General features: G+C 47.7%; 1 protein-coding gene across 1 annotated transcript in view; it reads left to right on the top strand.

The window, feature by feature from the left end:
- The window catches only part of MYO15A (myosin XVA), a gene marked incomplete at its 5' end in the record, with an annotated part of 41,535 nt that extends 18,666 nt beyond the window's left edge, over nt 1–22,869 (top strand). The window contains 36 exons of the mRNA XM_081337942.1: nt 34–269; nt 571–749; nt 1,069–1,141; nt 1,386–1,574; nt 1,910–2,022; nt 2,562–2,653; nt 2,908–2,998; nt 3,424–3,497; nt 4,051–4,234; nt 5,299–5,437; nt 5,726–5,834; nt 6,450–6,561; nt 6,821–6,942; nt 7,356–7,415; nt 7,984–8,059; nt 8,865–8,980; nt 9,290–9,408; nt 9,557–9,698; nt 9,904–10,015; nt 11,987–12,192; nt 12,698–12,834; nt 13,269–13,335; nt 13,454–13,526; nt 14,252–14,325; nt 14,763–14,845; nt 15,373–15,503; nt 17,172–17,266; nt 17,640–17,717; nt 17,992–18,088; nt 18,707–18,867; nt 19,226–19,350; nt 19,540–19,694; nt 20,326–20,459; nt 21,094–21,234; nt 21,818–21,832; nt 22,162–22,869. Coding sequence (XP_081194068.1) covers nt 34–269; nt 571–749; nt 1,069–1,141; nt 1,386–1,574; nt 1,910–2,022; nt 2,562–2,653; nt 2,908–2,998; nt 3,424–3,497; nt 4,051–4,234; nt 5,299–5,437; nt 5,726–5,834; nt 6,450–6,561; nt 6,821–6,942; nt 7,356–7,415; nt 7,984–8,059; nt 8,865–8,980; nt 9,290–9,408; nt 9,557–9,698; nt 9,904–10,015; nt 11,987–12,192; nt 12,698–12,834; nt 13,269–13,335; nt 13,454–13,526; nt 14,252–14,325; nt 14,763–14,845; nt 15,373–15,503; nt 17,172–17,266; nt 17,640–17,717; nt 17,992–18,088; nt 18,707–18,867; nt 19,226–19,350; nt 19,540–19,694; nt 20,326–20,459; nt 21,094–21,234; nt 21,818–21,832; nt 22,162–22,263 — 4,212 coding nt within the window. The 3' untranslated portion in view covers nt 22,264–22,869. The remainder of the gene's footprint in view (nt 1–33; nt 270–570; nt 750–1,068; nt 1,142–1,385; nt 1,575–1,909; nt 2,023–2,561; nt 2,654–2,907; nt 2,999–3,423; nt 3,498–4,050; nt 4,235–5,298; nt 5,438–5,725; nt 5,835–6,449; nt 6,562–6,820; nt 6,943–7,355; nt 7,416–7,983; nt 8,060–8,864; nt 8,981–9,289; nt 9,409–9,556; nt 9,699–9,903; nt 10,016–11,986; nt 12,193–12,697; nt 12,835–13,268; nt 13,336–13,453; nt 13,527–14,251; nt 14,326–14,762; nt 14,846–15,372; nt 15,504–17,171; nt 17,267–17,639; nt 17,718–17,991; nt 18,089–18,706; nt 18,868–19,225; nt 19,351–19,539; nt 19,695–20,325; nt 20,460–21,093; nt 21,235–21,817; nt 21,833–22,161) is intronic.
- Between the last annotated feature and the right edge of the window lie 81 nt (nt 22,870–22,950).

The raw sequence follows: 22,950 nt of genomic DNA, 5'->3' as shown, positions 1-22,950 counted from the left end.
TTTTGGTCACTCTCTGGATTTTCTCTGTGGTAGATCCTCCGCTTTATGGGCGATGCCCAGCTTAATGGCATCCAGGAGAACCTGTTTGGGAACTATATTGTACAGAAGGGGCTCTCTGTGCCAAGCCTGCAAGATGAGATCCTGGTCCAGATTGCCAACCAAGTGTGGCGGAACACCAATGTCCACAATGAAGAACGGGGGTGGCTGCTGTTGGCCTCGTGTGTCAGCGCTTTCGTGCCCTCCCCCCAGCTGGCTAAGTACCTGCTGAAGTGAGTGGGGTCAGGTCTACCTCCAAAGGAAACCCAAAGAGGACAGCTGCATTAGCTGGTGGTGATAGTGGCCATAGAAGTTGGCAGTAGCACTGGGTGATGGTGGCCCTCCTCTTCCTCTTCTTCCCAAGGCCACAGGAGGAATTTAAAAGGAGGCTCAACCAGCTGGCCTGAAGTTCAGGGCCAGGAGAGATAGGAACACAGCTCGGTTGACCCTCACTCATCCATCTATTCTGAGCGTGAATGGCTGGCATCTTCTTTTATTCACTGTCTCCCTCTGCACTTCTCCCCACCCACCCAGGTTTGTCTCGGACTATGCCTTGGATGGCTATCAACCTGTCTGCCAACACAAGCTCATGCAAGCAATGGCAAGGGGTCAGGATGGGGGGGAGGCCGCCCGAGCGTATCCACCCACTCTGCTGGAGTGGACAGCCAGCCGGGACCGAGTGAACATGGCCCTTGATGTGTACTGTTTCAATGGTGAGTTAAGGGAAGCAGCAGAATGGGTTGGGAATCGATGGGCAGATGAGAAGTCTCCTTCTCTAGGACCTGGGGGTTTGCTAGAGAAACACCCACACGTAGAGAAGAAGACTCAGAAATGAACCAAAGTTCTCAGGCTGTAAGAGAGACGGTGGGAGATTTGTACTTTCAGACTTGCAAGATTCTGTTAATGTAGCCTTCCAAGAAAGAAGAATTAGCTCATCTGGGTTTCCTGTTTGTTCTGTGTGGAAAGGCTGACAAAATAAGGCAGCAAGAGTGGCATCTATCAGAGTGAATGACTCGAGTTTTGTTTCAACAGGAGATCGTTATTCTTGCCCTGTCCATTCCTGGACCACAGGGGAAGGCCTTGCTGAAAGTGTATTGAAATACAGGTAGAAGAGATGGGACATGGGGGATATGGGTAGCGGGATGCAAGAAGAGGGGGTGGGCTCCATTTCAATGGCCTTTTTCCAGCTCTCCAAGCACTGGAAGTCAGAGGCAAAGAGCTCTTGAGAAGCTCCTTGGAGATCTTGTCTCATCCACCTTCAGCCCCAAACAGAGAGTCCAGCTTCCCGATGTTGGACTCCTCTCCTCCCAGCAGAACACACAGTGGCTAAGCCCAATGCTCCTTCACAGGGGTCTTCCAGAGGGATGGCGAGGCTGGTCCGTCACCATGAAGGATGGTACCCAGTGGGCCGAGCTGGCTGGCCACGACTATGTTTTGGATCTGATTTCTGATCTGGAACTGATCCGAGGTTTCCCAAAGCAGAAGTCCTATTTCATCCTTGCCTCTGAAGACCCAGAGAAATACACTGGTGGCAAATTGTAGGTTGCATCATGGCTCTTCCTTGGATAATACTTTTAGTTTGGGAGGGGTAGTGTTCAAGAGCTTTCATTGGTTCAGGGGGCTTACCAAGGAAGAAGAAAACAACCAACATGGGGTGGTGTTACCTTCAACAATGGGAGACCCAAGTCTTGGAATTGAGGTGGTTGTAGAATCTTCTGTCTACTATGATCCTGGATGGGACAGAATGATTCTTTCCTAGACTGTGAAAGAGGTTCTGCTTAGATATCATGAATCTAGACCAGTTCTGGACCATCCCTAGGTCAAGTTTGACTTTGATCTTTCCTTCTGCTGCTCTCCTCCTTCTGCTTTGCAGGGTTTTCCAACGTGGTTTGGATTCAGATGGGAAAGTTCCTCCTCCACCAATGATGAAGGCTCCCACTATGGCCTCTGCCCCCCTGCCAGACTCTGAGGGATATTGCAGCCATGGTGAGAAACTGGGATGCAACTTATGGTTTGTGTCAGAGCATGAGATCAATCTTTGCAAGATCTGGGGTAATCCTGCAGCCGGGGGCCATGCAAATGTGAAGACTGGCGTGTCTATTAAACTGTGTTAGAGCAGTGTTTTTCGACCTTGGCCTTTTAAGATGGGTGGACTTTGACTCCCAGAATTCTGGAAGTCCACCCATCTTAAAGAGGTAAGGTTGGAAAACATTGGATTGGCAGATGCATTTTTCTCACTGGAAGAGTATATTTGTAGCTCAGGGTTGAAAGAAAAAAGTCTGCAAGAAAAAGACGAAGCTCATAGAGCACCAAGGACCCCACATTTCTCTCTGCCCCGATGGTGGCATTCACACTAAACAATTCAGGGCTGTTTTGTGCCACGTATCACCCATTAGGCTGCTGACATGGGAAATGTGTCTTCTGAAAAATGTTTCTCTACCAGCAAGTCCAAATGGCAAAAATGTCCTTTTCTCTCTGCAATTGATCTTATTTATATTTCTTTAAAAAAACAAACCTGGAAACAGATTCAGATACCTGCAGTGAACCCAGGAGCCAGAAAGGACTGGATCACTATCTGGATAGCCTCTTTGATCCTGTGCTGTCCTATGGAAAAGGGGTAAGAGCGGCATCCCTCTCTCCCACAGCCCCTAGACTCAAAAAAGGCCACCCCAGAGTATCTTCTATTTCTCACAGAAATTTGTTTTTCCAAGAGCTAGACACTCCAGACCTATTGAAGGGAGATCAGATACGTTAAGAACGTAGGAAAGAGCTCAGCTCAAAGCATTTTTTTCACCCCCCGTGGGTTCTGGTCTTGGGGGTCCTGAAGGGGAAAATGGGTCCATAGAACTGCTTTCATTTCTGCCCTCTCAGGAACTAGAGAAGCCAGCGGCCATCTCACGAAGGATGAAAGGCGGTGGGCGCGTTGGAGAAGGCAACGGTGCTGTGGTTCCTCAGACCTCTGGTCAGTACGAGCTGGGCTACCTTGGTGTACATATTTGCTGGGGGAAAAAAGGCTTTCTCTGCAATCTTTTTGGATGTGCTAGTCTTTCCGGGCACTTTACGAACATTTAGAAGTGCAGAAACATAACCGTAACAATAATATCCATGCTCCAACTCTACGCTTGTCATCATCGGTGGTGGAATAAGACACAGCTGGTCCAAACTAAGAAGACATTAGAACAGAAACGGTTTGTGCAAAGCCTGCCAATGACGAAGAAAACTACAAAGTCCAGAGGCCACCCCAGCCTGCATCTTACGGACGGTGGTGCTGCCGCTCGGGAGTAAATCCACGAATGTCTGAATGCTAGGAAGGCGTTCTCTGTTTTTGCAAGTATCCAGCATTCTTTGGCTAACTCAAAAGGCTGTTTTCATCTGTCCTCTCCACAGGAAAGGAGGAGGAGCAGGAGGAGGAGGCGGTGTTGACACAACTGGCTTACAACAAGCACCGAGAGTCAGTTCTGGTTAGTAAAGGCAGGAACTGTCCAGTTAAACCGAAGGCACTTGGCGGAGGTGCTGGATAAGAGGGACATGTGAATTTCTGAAAAGAGGTCCGTGGAGATTCTCCCTCACCCAGCTCACAGCTGTCCCAAAGCTGCTTTGCCAAAAGGCAAGTGGACTTTCTCGGGTTTTTATTTTCCTTGAAGACGTTTCACTTCTCACCCAAGAAGCTTCTTCAGTTCATGGCTTCTTGGATGAGAAGCGAAACGTTTTCAAGGAAAAACAGAAACAAGAACGTCCAGCTGCCTTTTGGCAAAGCACCTTGGGGACGTCTGAAAAGAAGCTTACAGCATCCTGTACAGGTTTTGTTCTCTTCTGCTTTCCATGTCAGACACCCAGTTTCACAGGTGTACAAGTGGGGGGGGGGAGGAAGTGAAGCCCAACCAGACTTTCCAACCGCCAAACAACCTGTGCCAACTTGGCCAATGGCAAGGAAGCTGCTTTAGAGTGGCATTTGGGCATCTGCATCCACAAGCCGATCCCCTCCCTTTGCCGATGCCTTTATACCCTTCTCAGCTGACCCAAGGCTGGCCGACACTGGATACCCCCTTCCCAAGCAGCGCCTGTATCCATTTCACTTGCAGGCTGGCGTCGGCAACTGCCAGAGCCCTGGATCTTTTCCTGCTGCGTGTTCCCCGGGCAAGGACAGGCTTTCACTCCAGTGATCTGCCCTGGAGCGATGGCCCAGGTCTGGGGGATGGTGGGTAGAAGGGGGAACAGCCTGGCAGAGGGGTCCTCACTGGCTCCCCCAGACCAGTCCGTGGTAGGCAGAGGGGTAGCAGAATTTTGGGGAGGTGTCCTGGGCTGGATAAGACAGACCAAGATCCCTGCAGCAGGACCACAAAGCCCAGGAGAACCACGATTCCCAGTTTGCTAAAGAATTCCACCCTCCCTTTGACAGAGGGAAGCCGGGAAAAGGCTGATAGGCAGATCTGCGTCACCTTCAGGCTCCGCATGGAGGAAAACCACCTTTCAGAATCCAGGTAAGGAGGCCGGAGGGGGCTTATTCTGCCAGCCGCAGAATAAACGTTTTAGAAGAGGAGAATCTTCTCAATTCTTATCCTCCCTTTGCCTAGGGTTTTATCACATTTATGTGGATTTTTATATATTTTATATCTGCAGTTCTTATATTTGCTGTTTTATTCAATTGTTGTACGCTGCCCAGAGTAAGTTTTTGTGAGATGAGAGGTTATACACATTTGATAGATGCATAAACATTGTCTGCTTAATTTGAAAACTGACACTCATGAGTGGCAGATGTGCCATTCGCACAGCACAGAAACCTGCTTAACCACGCCTGCATCCAGAGGTTGTCCAGACTCATCCGGCTCAAAGGGGTTGAGAAGCTGCAGTTCAACTTTTGTAAGGTGTAAGAACAAGACCTTGTGCATCAGCCATCAAATATTCGACCTGTTTGGCTGCAGCATTTTAGCAATGGCAATAGCACTTAGATTTATATTCCACTCCACAGTGTTTTACAGCACTCTCTGAGCAGTTTACAGAGTCATCCTGTTGCCCCCAACAATCTGGCTCCTCATTTTACCGACCTCGGAAGGATGGAATGCTGAGTCATCCTTCAGCTGGTCAGGATCGAACCCTTGGCAGTGGGCAGAGTCAGCCTGCAATACTGCATTCTAGCCACTGCAACAGCATGGCTCTTTTATGGCATCTAGCCATTGTGGTTTGCTAATCTGGGTTTGAGAATAAACCTTGTTTGTTCCAAGGATAAATTTGCTCCGATTTCCCTCCCTTCTCTTTGTGTAGAGTCTTGCTCCACGTCTCAGGATGGTGGGCTTATCCGACATTCCAAGTTGAATTCGGAACACAACCCCGAGCCCACACAGAACATTCGTAACATCATCAAGCAACACCAGCAACCTTTGCGAGTTTCAGAGCCCACCAGGTCAGATCTGGTCCTCCAGAGGCCTTTCCTCTCTTTTCCCCCGCAAAACTTTATTTGGAAAAAAAAAGGGGGATTATGCTCCATCCTGATAATGCAAAGCTTCCATGTTTAGAGGCAGTGTATCTCTATAAACGTCAATGGTTAGGGAATGCTTCCAGATCATCAGTTCTTTTGAGGAAGCTTGGTTGGGGAAGGACACAACCCTTTTTGATTGATTGATTGATTGATTGATTGATTGATTGATTGATTGGATTTGAAAACTTCCGTTTGCCCTGCCTGTCTTTTCAGAAAGGAAGGGGGGAAGGTCTTTGTGAAGAAAATGGATCCCCACGAAGAAGCCTTGATGATCCTGAAGAGACAGATGGCACCCAGGAGGGTACCTGTGCAACCCCTTCAGGTAGGGCCAGACCACATGCCTAGCAGACCCACTTCCTGGAGGGCCCTCCCCCCCCCAACAGTATTGGCTTTCCCAGGCACTGCTCGGTGGGTCTTCTGCTGATGGGGAAATTGAGGCCGGGGAGAGAGAAAACCCTGACACCAGCAGAAACCATTTCATGAACCAGAAATAAATGTGGAGCACCTTAAGGAGAGGGCAGCCAAAACTCTATTAAGCCAAAAATGTGGAACTGATAGCTGGTCTTTGAGCCTCTTGCTCTTCCTTCCATGTTTTTTTTTCCTTTTGCTGCCTCTGCTTGCTTGCTGACTCTTTGGGCCACTGAAAAAGGAGCTTTAAGAAGGAGAAATTGGAGCATTTCCTTGGGGCAGCTCTGCCAAGTGATGCCAGAGGGAGCAAACAAAGGAGAAATGTTAGTGTGGAGATTGGATCCCCTAGAATAAGGATGGGCACTCGAAAAGCATCTTGGCCAAAGACCCCTGAAACCTAGGGCTGGCCCTGATACAGGTGGTTCTGTAAGAAGGCGAGGTATACATGTGACCAGGTAACCAGGGTGAGCATCTGCAAAGGACCAGGCTGGATCCTCTTTGGGTAATGTGTGAAATGGCTTCATTGCAGGCTACCCAAGAACCAGCACCAAGAGAGATCATCGCAATGGTGAGACCGGTGGCTAGTGCCAAGGTAGCTGAGCCCGTTCCCATGGCTCAGCCTGTGCCTGATGCTTCTCCAGGTGAGCAGTTATCCACGTCTCTCCCTCAGCTGGATTCCTGGCCTGCAAGAACCAACTTTTTTCCTTGGTGAAGTATCTCCATCTACCACACCAGCCTCCATTTTGTTTCCCCTCCCGCACTAGGATGATCAGAGCCATGAACTTCAGATATTGTGATGGTGCCGACTGCTTTTCCCAGGGCAGGCTGTACCTTCCTGCCCCTGGGTACTTTTTCCCTTTAGGAAGATGAGAAAGAACAGTTGAATTTTCTTCCATCCAGCTCCCATCTCGCGAGAGTTGACATTGGAGGATGAGACGGTCCAGACGAAACTTTACTGTCGAGGCAGCGAGAAGTTTTATGGGTACCACAATGTCTCCTGGAAGATCTATCTGAGGAAAGAGGCAGGTCTTTAGGGACCCTCTCTCGGTTTCCCTCTTCTGATTGGGGTGGGGGGACAAGGGAAACATGGCCACGCTTTAGAAAACAGGGCAGAAGAAGCGTCTGTTGGTTGCTTCTCATACTGGAATTCAGGGCAGTCAAAGAAAGTGCCCAACATACATCTAACACTGGAACTCATCATGGCAGAGGACGAGGAGAAGAGGTAGAGAGATCTACGAATGCCTAGCAGGCGTCGATAGGTAGATCAAGCCTCCATATTCTGTAGCACTTTACCTTTGAGCGGCAGACAAATATTTTAGAAAAATATTCTACTACAAATGGTAAACAAGATGCTGGGCTGGATAGATCCTTTGGGTGTAGCCCCCCCACCCCACCCCAAATCACAATGTCCCCAAATCTTCCTCTTTCCTTGCAGGTTTTTTATCCAAAGGAGACTCTCAGCAGCCCTCTTCTGCTAGATCTCCTTTTTCGGCAGGTAGGTGATCTCCTGATGTGCCTCTAACCATTGCTCCCTTGAGAAGGTGCACGCCAAGTTACCTTGGACCTCAGATTCCTCCCTGGGCAGGTTGTTAAGGGTGATTTTTTTTCTTTAGTGTGATGCAATGCTATCACACTCTATTATTTTGGGGTTTATTTATTAAACTTTCTATGTCACCCAGACAGCTGAGGTCTGCTGGCAGTTTATAATTGGATAGAAACTCCCAATTAAATGTTTTCCATAAATAAAATTGTGTTGACTTCTTGGTGTTATCCAAGTTGGGTGGTTTTCCCACAAATGTTTCATTACCGGTCTAGGGGAGTTCCTCCAGGCATGGGGCAGTGTGGTTTAACCACAGTCCAAGAAAGACTGACAACAATTTTTACTTCTCTGTGCGCTGATAATAAAAACTGCAGAAAACCATCAAGCTCAGAGAACACTAACAGCGAAACAGTTCAGCCTGGAGCTGCTCATATTCTCTACACTTGAAATCAAATATTTGCTGTGAAGGCCTTTCTGAGGTTCAACTAGGACTTCTTCTCATCTTGTCTGGGTCACTTTGCAGATCTTCAACGATACTCTGTCGGATGCCTGCATTCGTCTCACCGAAGAGGAGAAGCTGCGCATGAAAATTCTTTTTGGTAAACACCTTTGAGAGGAAGGGAGGGTGGAAGATCTTCAGATGTTACCGCGTTGGGTTAGAAAAGCATCCCAAACCTACTAGTGGCTGGAGCATCTTCTCTGCACTTACTGATGTCTCTAGGTGTCTCTAGAAGCCAGCGGTATTGAACAGAGCCACAGTGGAGGCATTGTGCTCAAGAGTCCTACGGGAATAGGGCGGTATATAAATTTAAATAATAAATAAATAAATAAATAATAAGAGCAGTCTACTTCTGGGCACCGGTGGCCAAAAGAGAATAATAATGCGGCTCTCGTTGTCCTCCTTGCTGGGTTCTTATTCCCAAAAATACTAGGCTGGCCATTGTGTGTGGGGGGGTGGGGTGTGTGTGTGTGTGGAAATTCTTCTCTCTGCAAAAATGCTGGATATATAGTTGTGGTGGAATATAGTCTGGATTCCCAGCAGGGAGGGGCAGCGTTCCAGAGGACCAAGGGACAGCCACGTTTAGAGAGTTTGTGTGAGAGAAAGAGGGTGAAGACAGCTCCTCCTCAATAGTTCCCAGGGTATATCCAGTTTGCTTTCATTCAGCCAGATTCTGTTTCTAAGTGAGGCACACACACAAAAAGGAAACTCCTTAGAAGTCACTCTGTGTGTCTTTTTTGGTCTTTTGGAGACTGATGGCGCCTGCTGGTTGAACATTTAGCTTTAAGTCTTAAGCTTTTTAACCCATAAACTTTTAAAAGAAATCAGAACGAGACAGGAGTTGGGTGCTAGTTTTTCCCTAATCAGAAACCTTCCGAGAACGCCGGTGTGGTTTCTCCCTGCAGCGGAAAACAAGCTGGACTCCTTCAGCCCAGTGGCTGATGAAAGCGTCAAGAAGGAAATTATACGCGTGGCCCGAGAGAATTGGGAGGTGTACTTCTCCCGCCTTTTTCCTGCTACGGTAAGAGAATTTCCCCCCGGTCCACACAATCCTGAGTGGAACTTAAACCAGGCTGTGGTCGAACCAGTCAAGAGGGCTCCTCTTTCAGCTCAGTAATTTTGAACGGTCACTAAACAAATGGTTTTAAGTTCAAGGGCTACTTAGATTGAAATCTCACACTGTTGTTATATTTTAAAAGCAGCTCTCATTTCAGTGGTGTGAACCCAGAATCCCATCAGAAAGCTCTCCTTCTGGCTTGCTTAAAGCGGCAGCTTTCCTTTCCTTGGGCGCTGGGCCCAGCCTTGCCAACTTTCCTCTCTTCCCCTTCAGGGCAGCGTCGGCACCGGGGTGCAAATCTTGGCCGTGTCTGACTCGGGGATTAAACTCCTGCGACTGGTCAAAGGGACCAACCTCCCCGGAGAGCAGGTCCGGGTGCTGCGAGGCTACAGGTAAGTAAGGCCAGGGCACACCTGTCCAGAGGAGAAATAATATAATAACATAGTTGGAAGGGACCTCGGAGGTCTTCCAGACCAACCCCCTGCAGTTAGCAACTAACCAAAGAACCCTTTGCCCTCTCCACACCCCACCCACTCCCAGTTACGGTGAGCTCCTGTTTGTCACCATGCCCTCAAAGAACATGCTGGAATTCAACCTGGTCCATGAGAAGCTCATCCTCTTCTCCCCCAAAGCTGTCCAGGTAAAGGCCTTGATCGACCACTTCATCATGGAGCTCAAGAAGGTAAGACCTTACCTTGGGGGGGGGAGGGGAGGAATTTGGTTGGGGAAGGGAGCTGAAAGGAAGGACAGGTGGAGGCCAATATCTCACAGCCCCAAATGCATTCAGAGGCCTTCCTTCTTTTGCAGGGATGATTGGCCAGCTGGACAGCTTTGCTTGGCCCAGCATTTTGAAGCAGACACTTGTGGCTCTTTTTTCTCTGATTTAGGACTCACAATATATGGTTGCCATTAAGAACCACATCACTAACGCTGAAAGCCTTCTGAGTTTTCACAAGGGAGACATCATTTGCCTGCGACCGATGGAGGGTCTGGAATCAGGTGAGAAACATAACAGGAGAAAAAAAATAATGAAAATGTAATGCAGCAGCAGCAGCACGATAACAACACCACCAACAACAATAATATTTAGACCAGAGTTAGCATTTTTTTTGTCTATCCCAGGTTCTTGAGAAGGACTCAATAGGTAGAGCAAAATGCCAAATCCAGTCTAAACATCTGGCTGGCTGTGCGATCATGTTGCAGATGTATGTGCGGGGCAGAGAAAGCATTGCTGTGGTTTAATCTTTGCAGACACAAGGATTAGCCAGTTTCCCAAGATGATCAGTTCTATTCACGTCTCAAATATTCCCCTTTGCTGAGTGCTGGAAAAATCCACCCCCACCACTCAGGGTTGAGCCCACCCACCCCCCTTTTTCCTCAAAAGAGGCACAGGTGTCCAACAGATGCAGGTGAGCGCTTGTTGAATTAATCACCATTCAAAATGTTGAGACATGTGTCCTCAGATGCCACCCAGTCCTTGCATTGATATTCACGGCCCAGATGCTCCAATTCTTCTGATGTTCTTGAACATCATTTATAAATGTGGGCCTCCTGATGAACAAAGCTCATGTCTAATGCACGAGTACCGGAGGGGATTCTGAAGGACAGTTAGCCCGTTTCTGAATGTCAAACAGTCTTGAACTGAAACTTGGGTAACAACCGGAGCGCCACAAGTGGCAAACAAGCATTCTTTGCTCCTTTTAACTTCACATTTGGCCATCATCCTGGCCTTGCTATTTGCAAATGTGATTCTTTCCCAGAACCATCAGGGTGAAAAAGGAGTTTGCACACTGAGCCATCTTGTCAGTTAACAGACCATGAAAGGACATTCCAGATTTGCCAATATGCTATTGACCCGAACACCCTCCAGCTTGGAAGGGATGCTAAATAAATGAATTCAAGAGCGCCTGTGAAGGCAGAGCATAAAGAATTAATGCAATTCTCCTCTAATGCATAAAAGGAGACCCTGGAGATGGAGGGGAAATGAAACTTTGCTGCAAAAGGAATCAATCAGAAAAGACTTTAAAAAGAAATTGAAAACATTTTCGGGGGGGGAAATAATCTTAATAACAGCCCATTCATACAGATGCCACGGAAAGCCATTAGCAAAGGAGCATTTATGCAGCAAAATAGTAAATTGGAAAGACAGGAGAGAAGAGAAGATACAAAAGATTTTAATGGAAATAGAGATGAAAGAGGGAGAATTAATGAGATCTCCAGGAAGGGAAACAATGTTTTACAGCAGACTAAACTTTTATAACGCTGTCTGTCTGCGTTCACGATAAGAGAAAATGGAAATAAAAATAACTTTTGCAAAAAGAAGGGATGCAAAGTTGAGCATCATCACCGTGAATGCAAAACGGGTGGGATTAAAATTGAAACTGAAGTTGGATTACGATGGGCCTGAGTTGGCCGCTCTGCATGGAAGCGTTCTTGGGGTCCTTCTGATGCCCTTGTGCTTCTCCAACCTACAGACCACTATTATGGCTGCGTGGTGAGGAAGAAAGTGATCCTCCTGGAAGAGGTCAAAAAAGGCACCCTGGATTTTGGTGGGTGCCTTTGGTGTGGTGTGCAACACTCTGCCCTGCTCTGCTCTCTTCCAGATGATTCTTCTTCAAGCATCTTCCACCTTTCAATTGCATGCTGGTTTGGAGGGTTTTTTCCCCTTGAGCAAACTCAGTCCTTGGTTGGAAATATTTAGAAATTCCTAGGTTCCAAGTAGACCTAATCAACAATGTCCTGGAGCAGGAATGGCAACTATGGCCCCTTTCATGACCCAGAATTCTGGAGTTGAAGTCCACAGGTCTTAACGTTGCCAAGGCTGGGCACCCCGTCCTAGACTGAGGAAAGGGGGGTTGAACCGATTGGCCAGACCTCTCTGAAACTTCTCCCTTGGGGGAAGGTGGTCGGAAGACCGTCAAGAGGGAGGAGCTCTTTGGCTGTCCTAAGGATCTCTCATTTCTGGGATAGGTTGGAAGTTTGGTGCCATCTTCGGGAAGTCGGGACTCTTCCCTTCCAGCTGCGTCCAACCGGTGGCAGCCCCAGATTTCATGCAGCTGCCCACGGAGAAGAAGGAGGACCCCCACAACAAGCAGGCCAAGGTGGCTGGTCCAGCCTCGGTGGCCGTGGCCGTGGCATCAGCAGCTGTGGCTCAGGAGCTGGACAGGAAGGTTGAGGCAAGTCATTTGTGGAGGTGTGGATGTCCTCGTGTGGCAGGAGGCAGGATTCAAGAGGAAGGAGGCAGGAACAGGCATATGAGTCCCGTTGTTCCTTGGTTGAATGGTTGGTTTATGTCCTGGAACAGGACTATCTGAGTCCTGGAGCCGACTGCTTTCATCCAAATGCCTGGCACGTCAAAACAGTAATGAGTGATTCAAGCTCTCAGATTGATTTGGTTATTACTGTTTTTATCTGCAAAGCTTTGGAGAGAAAAAATGGGGAACTCATGGCTGGGGATAAAAAATATGGACTTTTTTCATTGAGTCAAAGAGGGATCCATACCTGACTAGTGGTCTCATCTCTGCAGCCATTATAAGTGGGGGGGGGATTTCACCCAACGTGCCCAAAGAACCCATTTCCACAACAGTCCTCTACCAATGTATTAGTTGCATCTTTGAAGATTGGCAGAGATGCTTCACTGGAAACCGTTATGGGTCACTTTCGCTCTCTCCTCCCCGACAGGTTTCCCCAGTGGCCGAGGAATACTTGGAGAGCTGGGAAGAATTTAAGAGCCCCCCAGAGATCAGGCCCCAAGGAGGCCCCTTCACCATGCTGGAGTTCGCCAAGAAGCATTTCCGAGAAGGGCAGAAGACAAAGCCGTGAGTGATGGCAGAGAGGGAAATGTGTTGCAGAAATAGCAACTGAATGAAAGAAGCAGCTGAAGGGGGGAGAACGAAGCAATTCCAGGAGGCCACCATCTCCCACGTTACATCTTGGAGCACCCCATATTTATGAAACCCCTGATATTAGTTGGGGGGCCCTGGGAGGTCCCAGATGAAAGTCAAGAGAAGAAGCAGGAGAAGCGGGCAAGGTGAAAGAAAGAGAGGACCTTTCAAAACCAGAAATTAATTTTGATCCCAGGAGCGTATCGATATAACAAATATCTGAAGTGTTCACCAGGGCACGAGAAAAGGGATTTTTATTTATTTCAGGTCAAAGCTTTGATGATGGGCATCCTACAGTTGGAATCCTCTCTGACTCCCAACACATATAGCATTACTATTTTATTTTTTTATCGACTTTATGATTTCAGGGAGAAGCAGAAATCGAAGAAGGGTGTTGAATCTACAACTGTGGTGGATATTCTGAAATACACCAAGGTAACCATGATGTTTTCCTTCAGGGAAACTTATTTGCACGTGTGGCTTCCTCCAACAAGTGTGATTCCCATACTCAGCCGATCATCTCACTTTTTCCCCCCCCTTCCTGGCTTTCCAGTGTCCCATCCAGGAGTCTCTCATTGGATTCACCAACAGCAGCCTGAACAAAATAGCAGCAGAATCCTTCCAGGGTGAGTCCCTCTTTCGTAACCAGGTGCCCGCCCCTCCTAGGAGGACATCGGCACCATGAATTCAGACTGACGAAAGATAGGTGAAGAGTTCTGAGGCCAGAGTTTTGTGGTCGTTGGATTTCAGTATCAGTAAAAATGTACCGTTTCTTTTTCTCTCGTCAGCTGCCCAAAGTCAGTTCTACAAGCTTGGCAACCAAGACTGGTTGGCTTATGATAGCAGCACGAGCTATCCAAGTCCTGGAACCGGTTGCTTTCATCCAGATGCCTTGCACATCAAAACAGTAATGAGTGATTCAAGTTCTAGTTGGTTGTGGTTATTGTTTTCATCTGCAAAGCTTTGGAGTGGAAAAAAAACCTGGTTCCAGCACTGTTCCAGAGATCAGCAGTCTTGGGAAAATCTCCCATCTCTTTTCCAGCACATCCAGGCTTGGAGAAGTCAGCCAACGCTCCTTGGCTGCTTCCCTGCTGAGTGGATTTCTGGTGTAAATTAGGAAAATGAGCTCATTCTGTAACTATTGTAAAGCTGCACAATCTGCATTAATGTTCCTCCATAATGCCAGTCATGCAGCAGGATGGGCAGACAACAATGGGCTGGTTACTCACGCCAAGTCAAAGCAATAAGCTGGATTATGATGATGTATGAACCCAACCAAGGCATGGGTGGTTGAAGAGACAATCCCCAATTGACAGGGGTGTGGGTGTGTTTCTTTTGTGTCCCCCCCCAGCTGTGATGAAGTTCATGGGTGACCTTCCACTCAAAGGACAGTCTGAGCTGGATGTGGTCTATGCCTTGTTGAAGGTAATCTGCTTTCCAGCGTTGGATTGTATCAAACCTTGTGGAGCAGGGGATGGACGTGCTCCAGGTTTTGACGGTGTGCTTTTTTCAGTCGAGGGGGTGCAGTTGAAAGGTGAAGGTACTTTAAGTCAAGTCAAGTCTAGCTGTAATTCTCCAGAGTTTTCTGAATCCCGGTATTTTGCTGCCAAATTTGTGTAGCTTTCTGTTTTGGGGAGTTTGGGATCCTGCAAAAATGGGAGTTAGGGAGCTCAGTGTCAACCAAGGGTAGTCCACCCCTTCTGTAGAGGAGGCTTTCTGGATCCTATGTGGTCTCGGGGCCCTTGCTGGCCAAGCCTTTCCAGGTGAGAAGGTCTTTGGGAAAATCAGTGGTTGATCAATTATGAGAGAAAGAGAGAGAATAGATTCCTTCCTCCCATGCTCTCTTCCTGCTTCTTCTCCAGCTGTGTGGTGACCACAAGGTCATCCGGGATGAAGTTTTTTGCCAGATCCTCAAACAGATCACAGACAACATCAGCAACAAGACGTAAGACAATCCTTTAATCTTTCATGCTTCCAGTAGTCCGGTGTTCCCCTCCCTAGAGTCCTCCAGGTGAGTCGTATTTCAACTCTCCTAGCAGCCAGGCCTGCTGGCTCAGGAATATGGGAGTTGGAGTAGCACTTATCCCATGTTGGAGCAAGCTGTATTAGATAACAGTAAAGTGTGGACACGCCTTCTTCATTTAACTCACCTTTAGCCCTTGGACAGTCAAGGGACGGAGAAGAATACTTCTCAGCCCAAAGGGGTTGGGAGACAGAGCTGTTTTGGGGAAAGCTTCCCCAGTTGGGGTTTCTCAGGAGGAAGAAGGAGACCTTCGCTTGGATGGAAGGCAGAAATGCAGCCTGCTAATGTTCCAAGCCAGTGGCTGGTGCCAGGGAGCCTCTGGGTTAGCTCTGCGGTCCCAAGAGAGACCAGGAGAACCACTGCCTGAGTCAGTCCTGCTCCTACCTCTAGCTCTGAGTAGACCCTCCCCAAGACCCAGCTGAACTTTCACATTGGCGCCTTTGACCTAGGGACAGCTGCCCCAAAGGATGGCGGCTTCTGTACATCCTGAGTGCCTACTATAGATGCTCCGAGGTCTTCAAGCCCTACCTTCTCCAGTTCCTCCAGGAGGTCTCCGCCCGCCCTGGTTTACGTTTCCAAGGTGAGCTGCTGGAACTTTCCACAAAAAGACACACAATGTGGCCCAACATTATTTCAACTCGGACCTGTCCTAGGCTGCATTAATAGAGGGATAGAATCCAGATCACGTGCAGTGTTAATACCGCTTTATAAGGCCTTGGTAGGACCACATTTGGAATACGGCATCCAAGTTTGGTCACCACAATATAAAAAAGATGTTGAGACTTTAGAAGGCACGCAGAGAAGAGCATGATGATTAAGGGGGCTGGAGGCTAAAACATATGAAGAACGGTTGCTGTCTAGTTTAATGAAAAAAAGGACTAGGGGTGACATGATAGCAGTTTTCCAATATTTGAGGGGCTGCCACCAAGAAGAAGGGAGGTCAACCTCTTCTCCAAAGCACCTGAAGGCAGGAGAAGAAGCAACGGATGGAAACTCATCAAGGAAAGAAGCAGGCTGGAACTAAGGAGAAATTTCCTGACTGATAGAATAATTAACCAGTGGAACAGCCTGCCTCCAGAAGTTGTAGGTGCCTCAACACTGGAAGCTTTCGAGAAAAGACTGGACAACCGTTTGATATACTGTAGGGTTTCCTGCCTGAGCAGGGGGTTGGACTAGAAGACCTCCAAGGTCCCATCCAACTCTTGTATTCTGTTAACCCATTTTGGATATAGTACAAGTGGATGACCCTGTTGGGATGGCAGATCAGCAAGCTAGGGGTTTCAGTTTGGCTTCACATTTGTAGCTTGAGACCCATATCCACTGATTTGCACATATGTTCACTTTTTAACTTTTTAAAAATTTGAAAAACAGCTGCTAATGACAATAGGGAATGTACTGAGGAGATCCGGGGTGGGTGGGTAGGCGGTGTTGTCCCCTGGCCCTCTGTACAGCCAATTCTACAATCTCCAGTTTCAAAGGATCAAACGGGAGTCTTGTAGGGTTGGGTTTTATCATTTGTAATAACCCCTCTCTGGGGTTATTTAAAAAAAACCCCAAAACATATTTGCATTAACAATAGTGGAAGTCTCTCCTTCTTTCGTCCACGTAAAACATTGCCCTCCTGGGGGATGTAAAGTGAATTAAATGCTTCAATTCCTAGGACAAAGCAGGTGTTAAAATCTAGCTGTTACAGGAAGAAAACTGACAGGGCTTAAGCCAAAATTCATCAATCAAACGCACTTGCTCTCCAATCGCTAAAAAGTGGAAATGAATCCATCTGCTCTGTCTACTGCTGGAAGAAAGCCTGTTGGGTCACATCGCCACCCAGGGCTATTTTCTCATTAAACTCTCTCCAGTGGGATAGAGGTGATTGGCAAAGATGGATCACCCCTAGCCTGACTTCCAGCTGGGCGATGATTTCGGCCCATTAGCACCTCTTTTCGGTTGGAGAGCAATGTTGCTATTATGGGAGAAAATCTGGAACTTGGGAGGTGTCAACCATGGAAGAAGGTTGGTAGATGAATTCAGCAGGAAGATCGCCACCCACCCGGTCCTGCTTTTCAGGGCTCAGTAGCCTGTCCCAGTCTTAAGTTCAGCAGAGGATAGCAAACGTGGGCAGACAGGTCCACCTAGCTTGGAGTGAGAAGAGTTAATCCCAAGAGTGGGATCCCTCCATGGGCAATTGAGAACGTTCCACCTCTTCTTCAGGGTGTTCACCTCTCTGCTTCTCTTCCTCACCCTCCAACAGGCATCGCCAAGGCCTGCGAGCAGAATTTGCAGAAGACTTTCAAGTTTGGGGGCCGCTGTGAGTTTCCTAGTGCTGTGGAGCTCCAAGCCTTGGTGGTGAGTCCTTGATCAGAGAGAGAGAGAGAGGGAGGGAGGGAGGGAGGGAAGAAGGGAGGGAGGGAGGGAGGGAGGGAGGGAGGAAGGAAGGAAGGAAGGAAGGAAGGAAGGATGGAAGGAAGGAAGGAAGGAAGGAAGGAAGGAAGGAAGGAAGGAAGGAAGGAAGGAAGGAAGGAAGGAAGGAATCCCATCAACTGGGAAGGGGTCACCTAGAGAGGGATGATGGCTTTGCTGCAGGCTGAAAGAGACGGGCAAGTAAGGTGCCTCCACAGCACCCACTTCCCCTGTTTATCTCCCTAATAATTTTGCTTTCCATCATGCTGTTCCTCCTCCTCCTCCTCCTCCTCCTCCTCCTCCTCCTCTTCTTCCAAAGGCTGGAAGAAGTTCAAAGCGCCAGCTATTTCTCCTTCCAGGAGGGATCGAAAGGCACCTCAAAATCAAGACTTGCTCGGTGAGTGCCAAGGAACAGCCTCCCTTCCCTGATCGCGGCTGACCTAATGGAACCAGAAAAAAAGGGGGGACTGTTCATAAACTAAACTCCAAAGGTCTCAGGTGCTTTTCGACATTTCTTCTTACAGCCTCCTCTACTAATACATGGACTGAACATTCATTTGTCTGGCAGAAAGTTGGCCGTAGTTCCGAAATTTGCACCTTCCACAGCTTGACCGGTTGCTAGGCCTTTGCAGTTCTCCTGGGTGCAACTTCTTCTCCACTCGTTTTTCTAGGTGGCCCAGGATGTCATAGAAGAGATGTGCTTCGAAATGGGTCTGCACCAGCCGGAAGCCTTCAGAGAATACATCATCTTTGCTGTCTCCAATAAAAGTGAGCTGATGAGGCTGGGAGGGAGATAATTTCCCTTATCCAGGCATTCAGAAATAATCACCTTCCTTTCTGTGGGCTGCATTGTTTAGATGTCCAGCTGCATCCATGCTACAAAGCCATCCAGCATCTCATAATTACTTGCAAGTTTTTCTTATGCCCCTAATACTGGGGGTGGGGTGGGTGGAGGAAGGGGGGTTGCATGCTTCTCCATCCAAAAAACTGCTCCACCCATATCTATGTATATTTCCCAGGAAAATTGATAAAAATGGTTAATGTGATGGTTAAACCAGTGTAAAACCAACAGATGGTGAGCCCAGAGTCTCATTCTTGGTTGGGTGCCACAGAGTCCATTCCTCGGCACTATTGATGAGTTTTTGCCCATTTGTGTAATCCACCTTAATATCCACATCTGGGGACCACAATGATCTAAAGCTAAGGGATGCGGCTCCCTTCCTCTTGGTTTAAGCGGGATGTTTCTTCACCAGATACTTGGTCTTGTGTGTGGAGTTGCAGAGGACCAGCTGGCCCATCCATTGGCAAAGGGCAGCTTCTTACTTTGCGCCACCCAGTTGTGTAGGTTGCTTCCAAAAACTGACTCTCTCCACTTCCACATCCCAGATCAGAACGTCCGACCTTTGGACCGGCGGGAGTACATCCTCGATGTCGCCATGGAAATGGAGAATGTGGACAGCAGCTACATGTTCTGGTACCGGCGTGTGATTTGGGCCCAGCCTCTGAAATTCGACAATGAACTTTACGTAACCATGCATTACAACCAGGTGAACTCCTTTAAGGAAATGTTGAGAGGGAAAAATGCAAGATTTGGCTCTCTTTGGGGAAGTTTTGAGCACCCTTTCTTAACTTCACCTAGTTTCATTAGTTAAACTATACTACCCACGTTGAAATGCAGTAAAATACCAAAGCATTCTACTAATACAATACAATAATGCAAAGCCAAAGGGCATCAAAAGACTTCAAAAGACATTGAGCAGCTTGTATTGCAAAACACAGCCTCTTTTCCAAGTGGGACAAGCTTCACCTTTTTTGACACCCCCACGGAACTCACCGGGAGGGTCTCAGATTGAGTTGGAGCTGCTTCCTGGCAGTTACAATGTCAGCGGTGTCTGTCTCTCGCAGGTGCTACCTGACTATCTGAAAGGTCTCTTCAACATCTTGTCTTCTGCAAAACCGAGTGATCAACAGTTCCAGCAAATCTCCAAATTGGCTGCTTTGCAGCTCTGGGTGAAGGGCCTGGCAATTTTGTAGGTGCCTTTGGAATATGGTGGTGTTTGGGCAAGGCTAATGCCGCAGGCAAGAGCCGAGTGGGCAGAGGCTGGGTGGGATGGTCCCCGCTTTCTGGGCGTGAGGCTTGGAGGAGAGGAGGCTTGGTGGAGCACTTCCCTTTAGGTCCTCATGCCCATTTCCTCAGTTGTCTGTGGCTTCTCACCTAGTCCTTCTGCTTCTCCTCCCAGAAGGGAAATTCAGGATTACATTCCACCCCAGTTCTACCATTTGCAGAAGGCTCAGGTGTGGCTGGACATGGTGGCCCCCTTCATGCACCAAGCACAAGCCTTGAGCACCCACCAGGCTCGGGCCCAATTCTTAGGTAAGGCCTTTTCCTTCCAAAGGGAGGGAGGGAGGGCAGAGCAGCCAGCCTCCTGGGATTAAGCTGCAAGGATGCCGGTTGGCCAAAAGAAATGCCTGCTGTGTAAATCAGCGCCTGTGTTTCAAGAGTTCTCTGGGAGTTGCCAATCTCCTGGATCCTCTGGCAGTTCCATAATGTAAACACCCAAGTAGGGTTGGATGAGGGTCAGGTGAGAAAGAGCCCTGCTCAACTCTTGCAATTGTTTTGGAAAGCAGTGGCCAGAGGCTCCCAGGCGGTGACTTATGGAAGAAATAAGAAATTCTTGAAGTCTTATTCATGACTTAAGGCAGGGATAACCAACCTTGGCCACTTGAAGTCTTGTGGATTTCAACTCCCAGCCATCAAGTCCACAAGTCTTCGAGTGGCCAAGACTGGACATTCCTGATTTAAGAGATGCAATCCTCTAGCAGTTTTAATTTCTTCTAAATGAGTAACCCTCACATCACTGGGTTGTGAATTCCCCAGGTTTGCAGGGAAGAGCTCTCCACAACCACCTTCTTCTTGGGTCCTGTTCTTCACATACAAGGAACTCTGTGACCTCCTGTTTTAGGTCCCCTTCTTTGAACTAATGGCTGGCCTCCATCCATTGCAGGGCTCCTGAGCGCCTTCCCCATGTTTGGGTCTTCATTCTTCTACATCCAGAGTTGCAGCAACAACACCATCATTTCGCCCTGTATCCTGGCCGTGAACCAGAATGGTCTGCATTTTCTCCACAAGGAAACTCACGTGGGTGTTGCCTGTTTGTTCCTTTGACCCCTCCCTCAAGAGGATTTCTTCTGCTCAATCACTTGCTCACTTTCTGCTAAGGAAAGGAAGCTTGGATTTCATGCCACTCCTGGGGGAAACCTTGCAAGTGATTTGCCAACAGATGATCCCACAGGATAATAAAAATGATGGATTCTTCACTGCAAAATATACGGGATCTCATCTGCAATGGGAACAAAGCTCCCATTGAACAAGCCAGGAACAAAATTGATCATTACTACATTACAGTGTGCAAGTAGACAAGCACACACACCCAGTCACATTCACACAGTATATGTAGTAAAAAGGAAGAAAGAACAGAGAGGAGGAGTCCTCCAGGATCAACCGGGCAGAAGGAATTTGGAGATTCCAAAGAGCTGTTTTGTGTTAGACCCTCTGCAGGAACGTTCTTGACTTCATGCAAGACGTGAATGAGATGGACATGAATGTCAATTGGCTGCATCCAGGATGTGTGGGGTCAAACAGCAGCTCGGGGCCTGGGCTTCTCTGGTTCTTAGCCACAGGGGTCAGGGAGGGTCTGGTGGGGAGACAGAAATGATCTTGTGGTTTAGCTTGCTTGCTCTTCTTCTAAACGTTTTCTCCTCTGCTGTTCTAGGAACCCATTGTGACATTCTCTCTGAAGGAGATCCACTCTACTCGCACCCAGAGACCTTCGGCCGGATCCAGCTACCCCTATGTGGAGATTATGCTGGGAGACTTGATGTCTCACAGGATCACACAGCTGCAGCTTAAACAGGTATAGCAGAGGAAATGCAGGACCCAGGGCAGCCCCACAATTTCTCCCCTGCAGGACCTGGTCAAGGAGGTGGTTTATGGATTTGAGGCTGTCATTCAAATAAAAAAAAAGTTAAAGAATTGCTTCTCAGGGAAATTGTTGAGGAAACTAGGGGGGTTTTCTTAAGAGTTAAGCTGTGTAGTGAAAAGTTTGGGTGCTCTTTCTCAGACAAAGCAGTTGTCAAATTTTAAGCCAGGCACAAAACAAAAGAAAAAAGTCTGACGACAAGTAAAATGAGGAAGATTTATTTACTCCACATAATAACTAAATAAAAGAATAAGACGAGAATGATGCAAACCATTATTTAAATCGATCCCTAGATTTGGTTTGATTTTTCAGGCAGAATTCTTGTTTTCTTTTTAATTTAGACTTCCTTAAGAATATCTGGCAAGTTTTTCCAGAATATGGGCTCCATGATATGTTAAAGACGTATTTTGACTTTGTTGGAAATATGTTGAAACTCTGTGAAGTAAGCTTAACTCATTTCCCTCCTTTCTGTCTCTTTCTGTCTCCTTACCTGTCTCCTTCCATTGGCTTTGTGAAGCTAAACCTTCAGATGGTAGGTGTTTTTCTCATAATAATACTGATAAGGTATTTGGCTGCAATTTTTGAAGTTGTCTCACCCGTTTATTTTGCTGTCCTGACACCCACCCACCCCCATCTGCCAAGTCAGGCAAAATGGCTGTTGAGGTTTTCTTGGACGGGTAGGACAAGCAGGTGTTGATCTAGGATCCGTGAGCTTAGTATGGGACAGCATTAGAAGTGTCGAAACTCTTGAGCGAGTTGAATAGGCTGACACACCATGGCAGATCATGCAGCTTGTAAAGCTCTGAATAAACCCTTGAGAAGCAGCTTCTGATTTCTGTTGTGTCCCCTTTCTCCCCGCAGGGCCTGGAACTGTGTCGTGTCATTGCCACCCACATGGAGAGCCTGCTGCACGCACGTGAAAAGCAGCTGACGCTGCCTCCAAGTGAGATTACTTTGTTGTGACTGGATCTGCTGTTCTGCGTCTCTCTCTTCCAGATTCCAGAACAGATCCTGGCCCTACTGGAATATATCTGAGCTGTAAACAGCTCATCCTGTAGGTTTCAATGACATCCCCCTTGTCATCTCCAGATTTAGGGGTGGAATGCGTGGATGTGAGCAAGGAGACATGAGGGCATCACATCCTGCTCACTTGTGTGATGTAATAGATCCGTGGTGGCGAACCTATGTCACGCATGCCATAGGTGGCATGCAGAGCCCTCTCTGTGGGCACGTGCGCCATCACCCCGGTCCTAGGCCTTCGGCTGGGTTTTATAAAACCTTTTCGCTTTAGGCCTCTGCCACTGTGTGCAAAAAAAAAAAGATTCAATCAATCAATCAATTTCAACTTCTCACACAAAAAAAAGATCTTGCAAAGTTGGAATTGATTGAACTTTTTAGTCCCACCCAGTCTGCCATTACCACCGCAGCCCGCCCACCCAATCATCTGCAATTCCTTGAAGCAAGAACCTATCAGAACCAATTCAGAAAGCATCGCCTTCATGCCAAGACCCAGAATTTGTAAGAATATTTTGATGTTGTAGTCCCTGCAATCACTAGCAAAATGTTCTTTTCTTCTACCCATCCAAATAAAATGGCTTAACAAGAAGGTATTCGTCTCTTAACAGTGATTTGTTGAACACTGCTGGAATA

Source organism: Vipera berus (assembly GCF_964194415.1).
Source record: "Vipera berus genome assembly, chromosome: 13".
Lineage (NCBI taxonomy): Eukaryota > Metazoa > Chordata > Lepidosauria > Squamata > Viperidae > Vipera > Vipera berus.
Note: the sequence above shows the minus strand (reverse complement) of the source record. Positions and strands in the feature narration are given on the sequence as shown.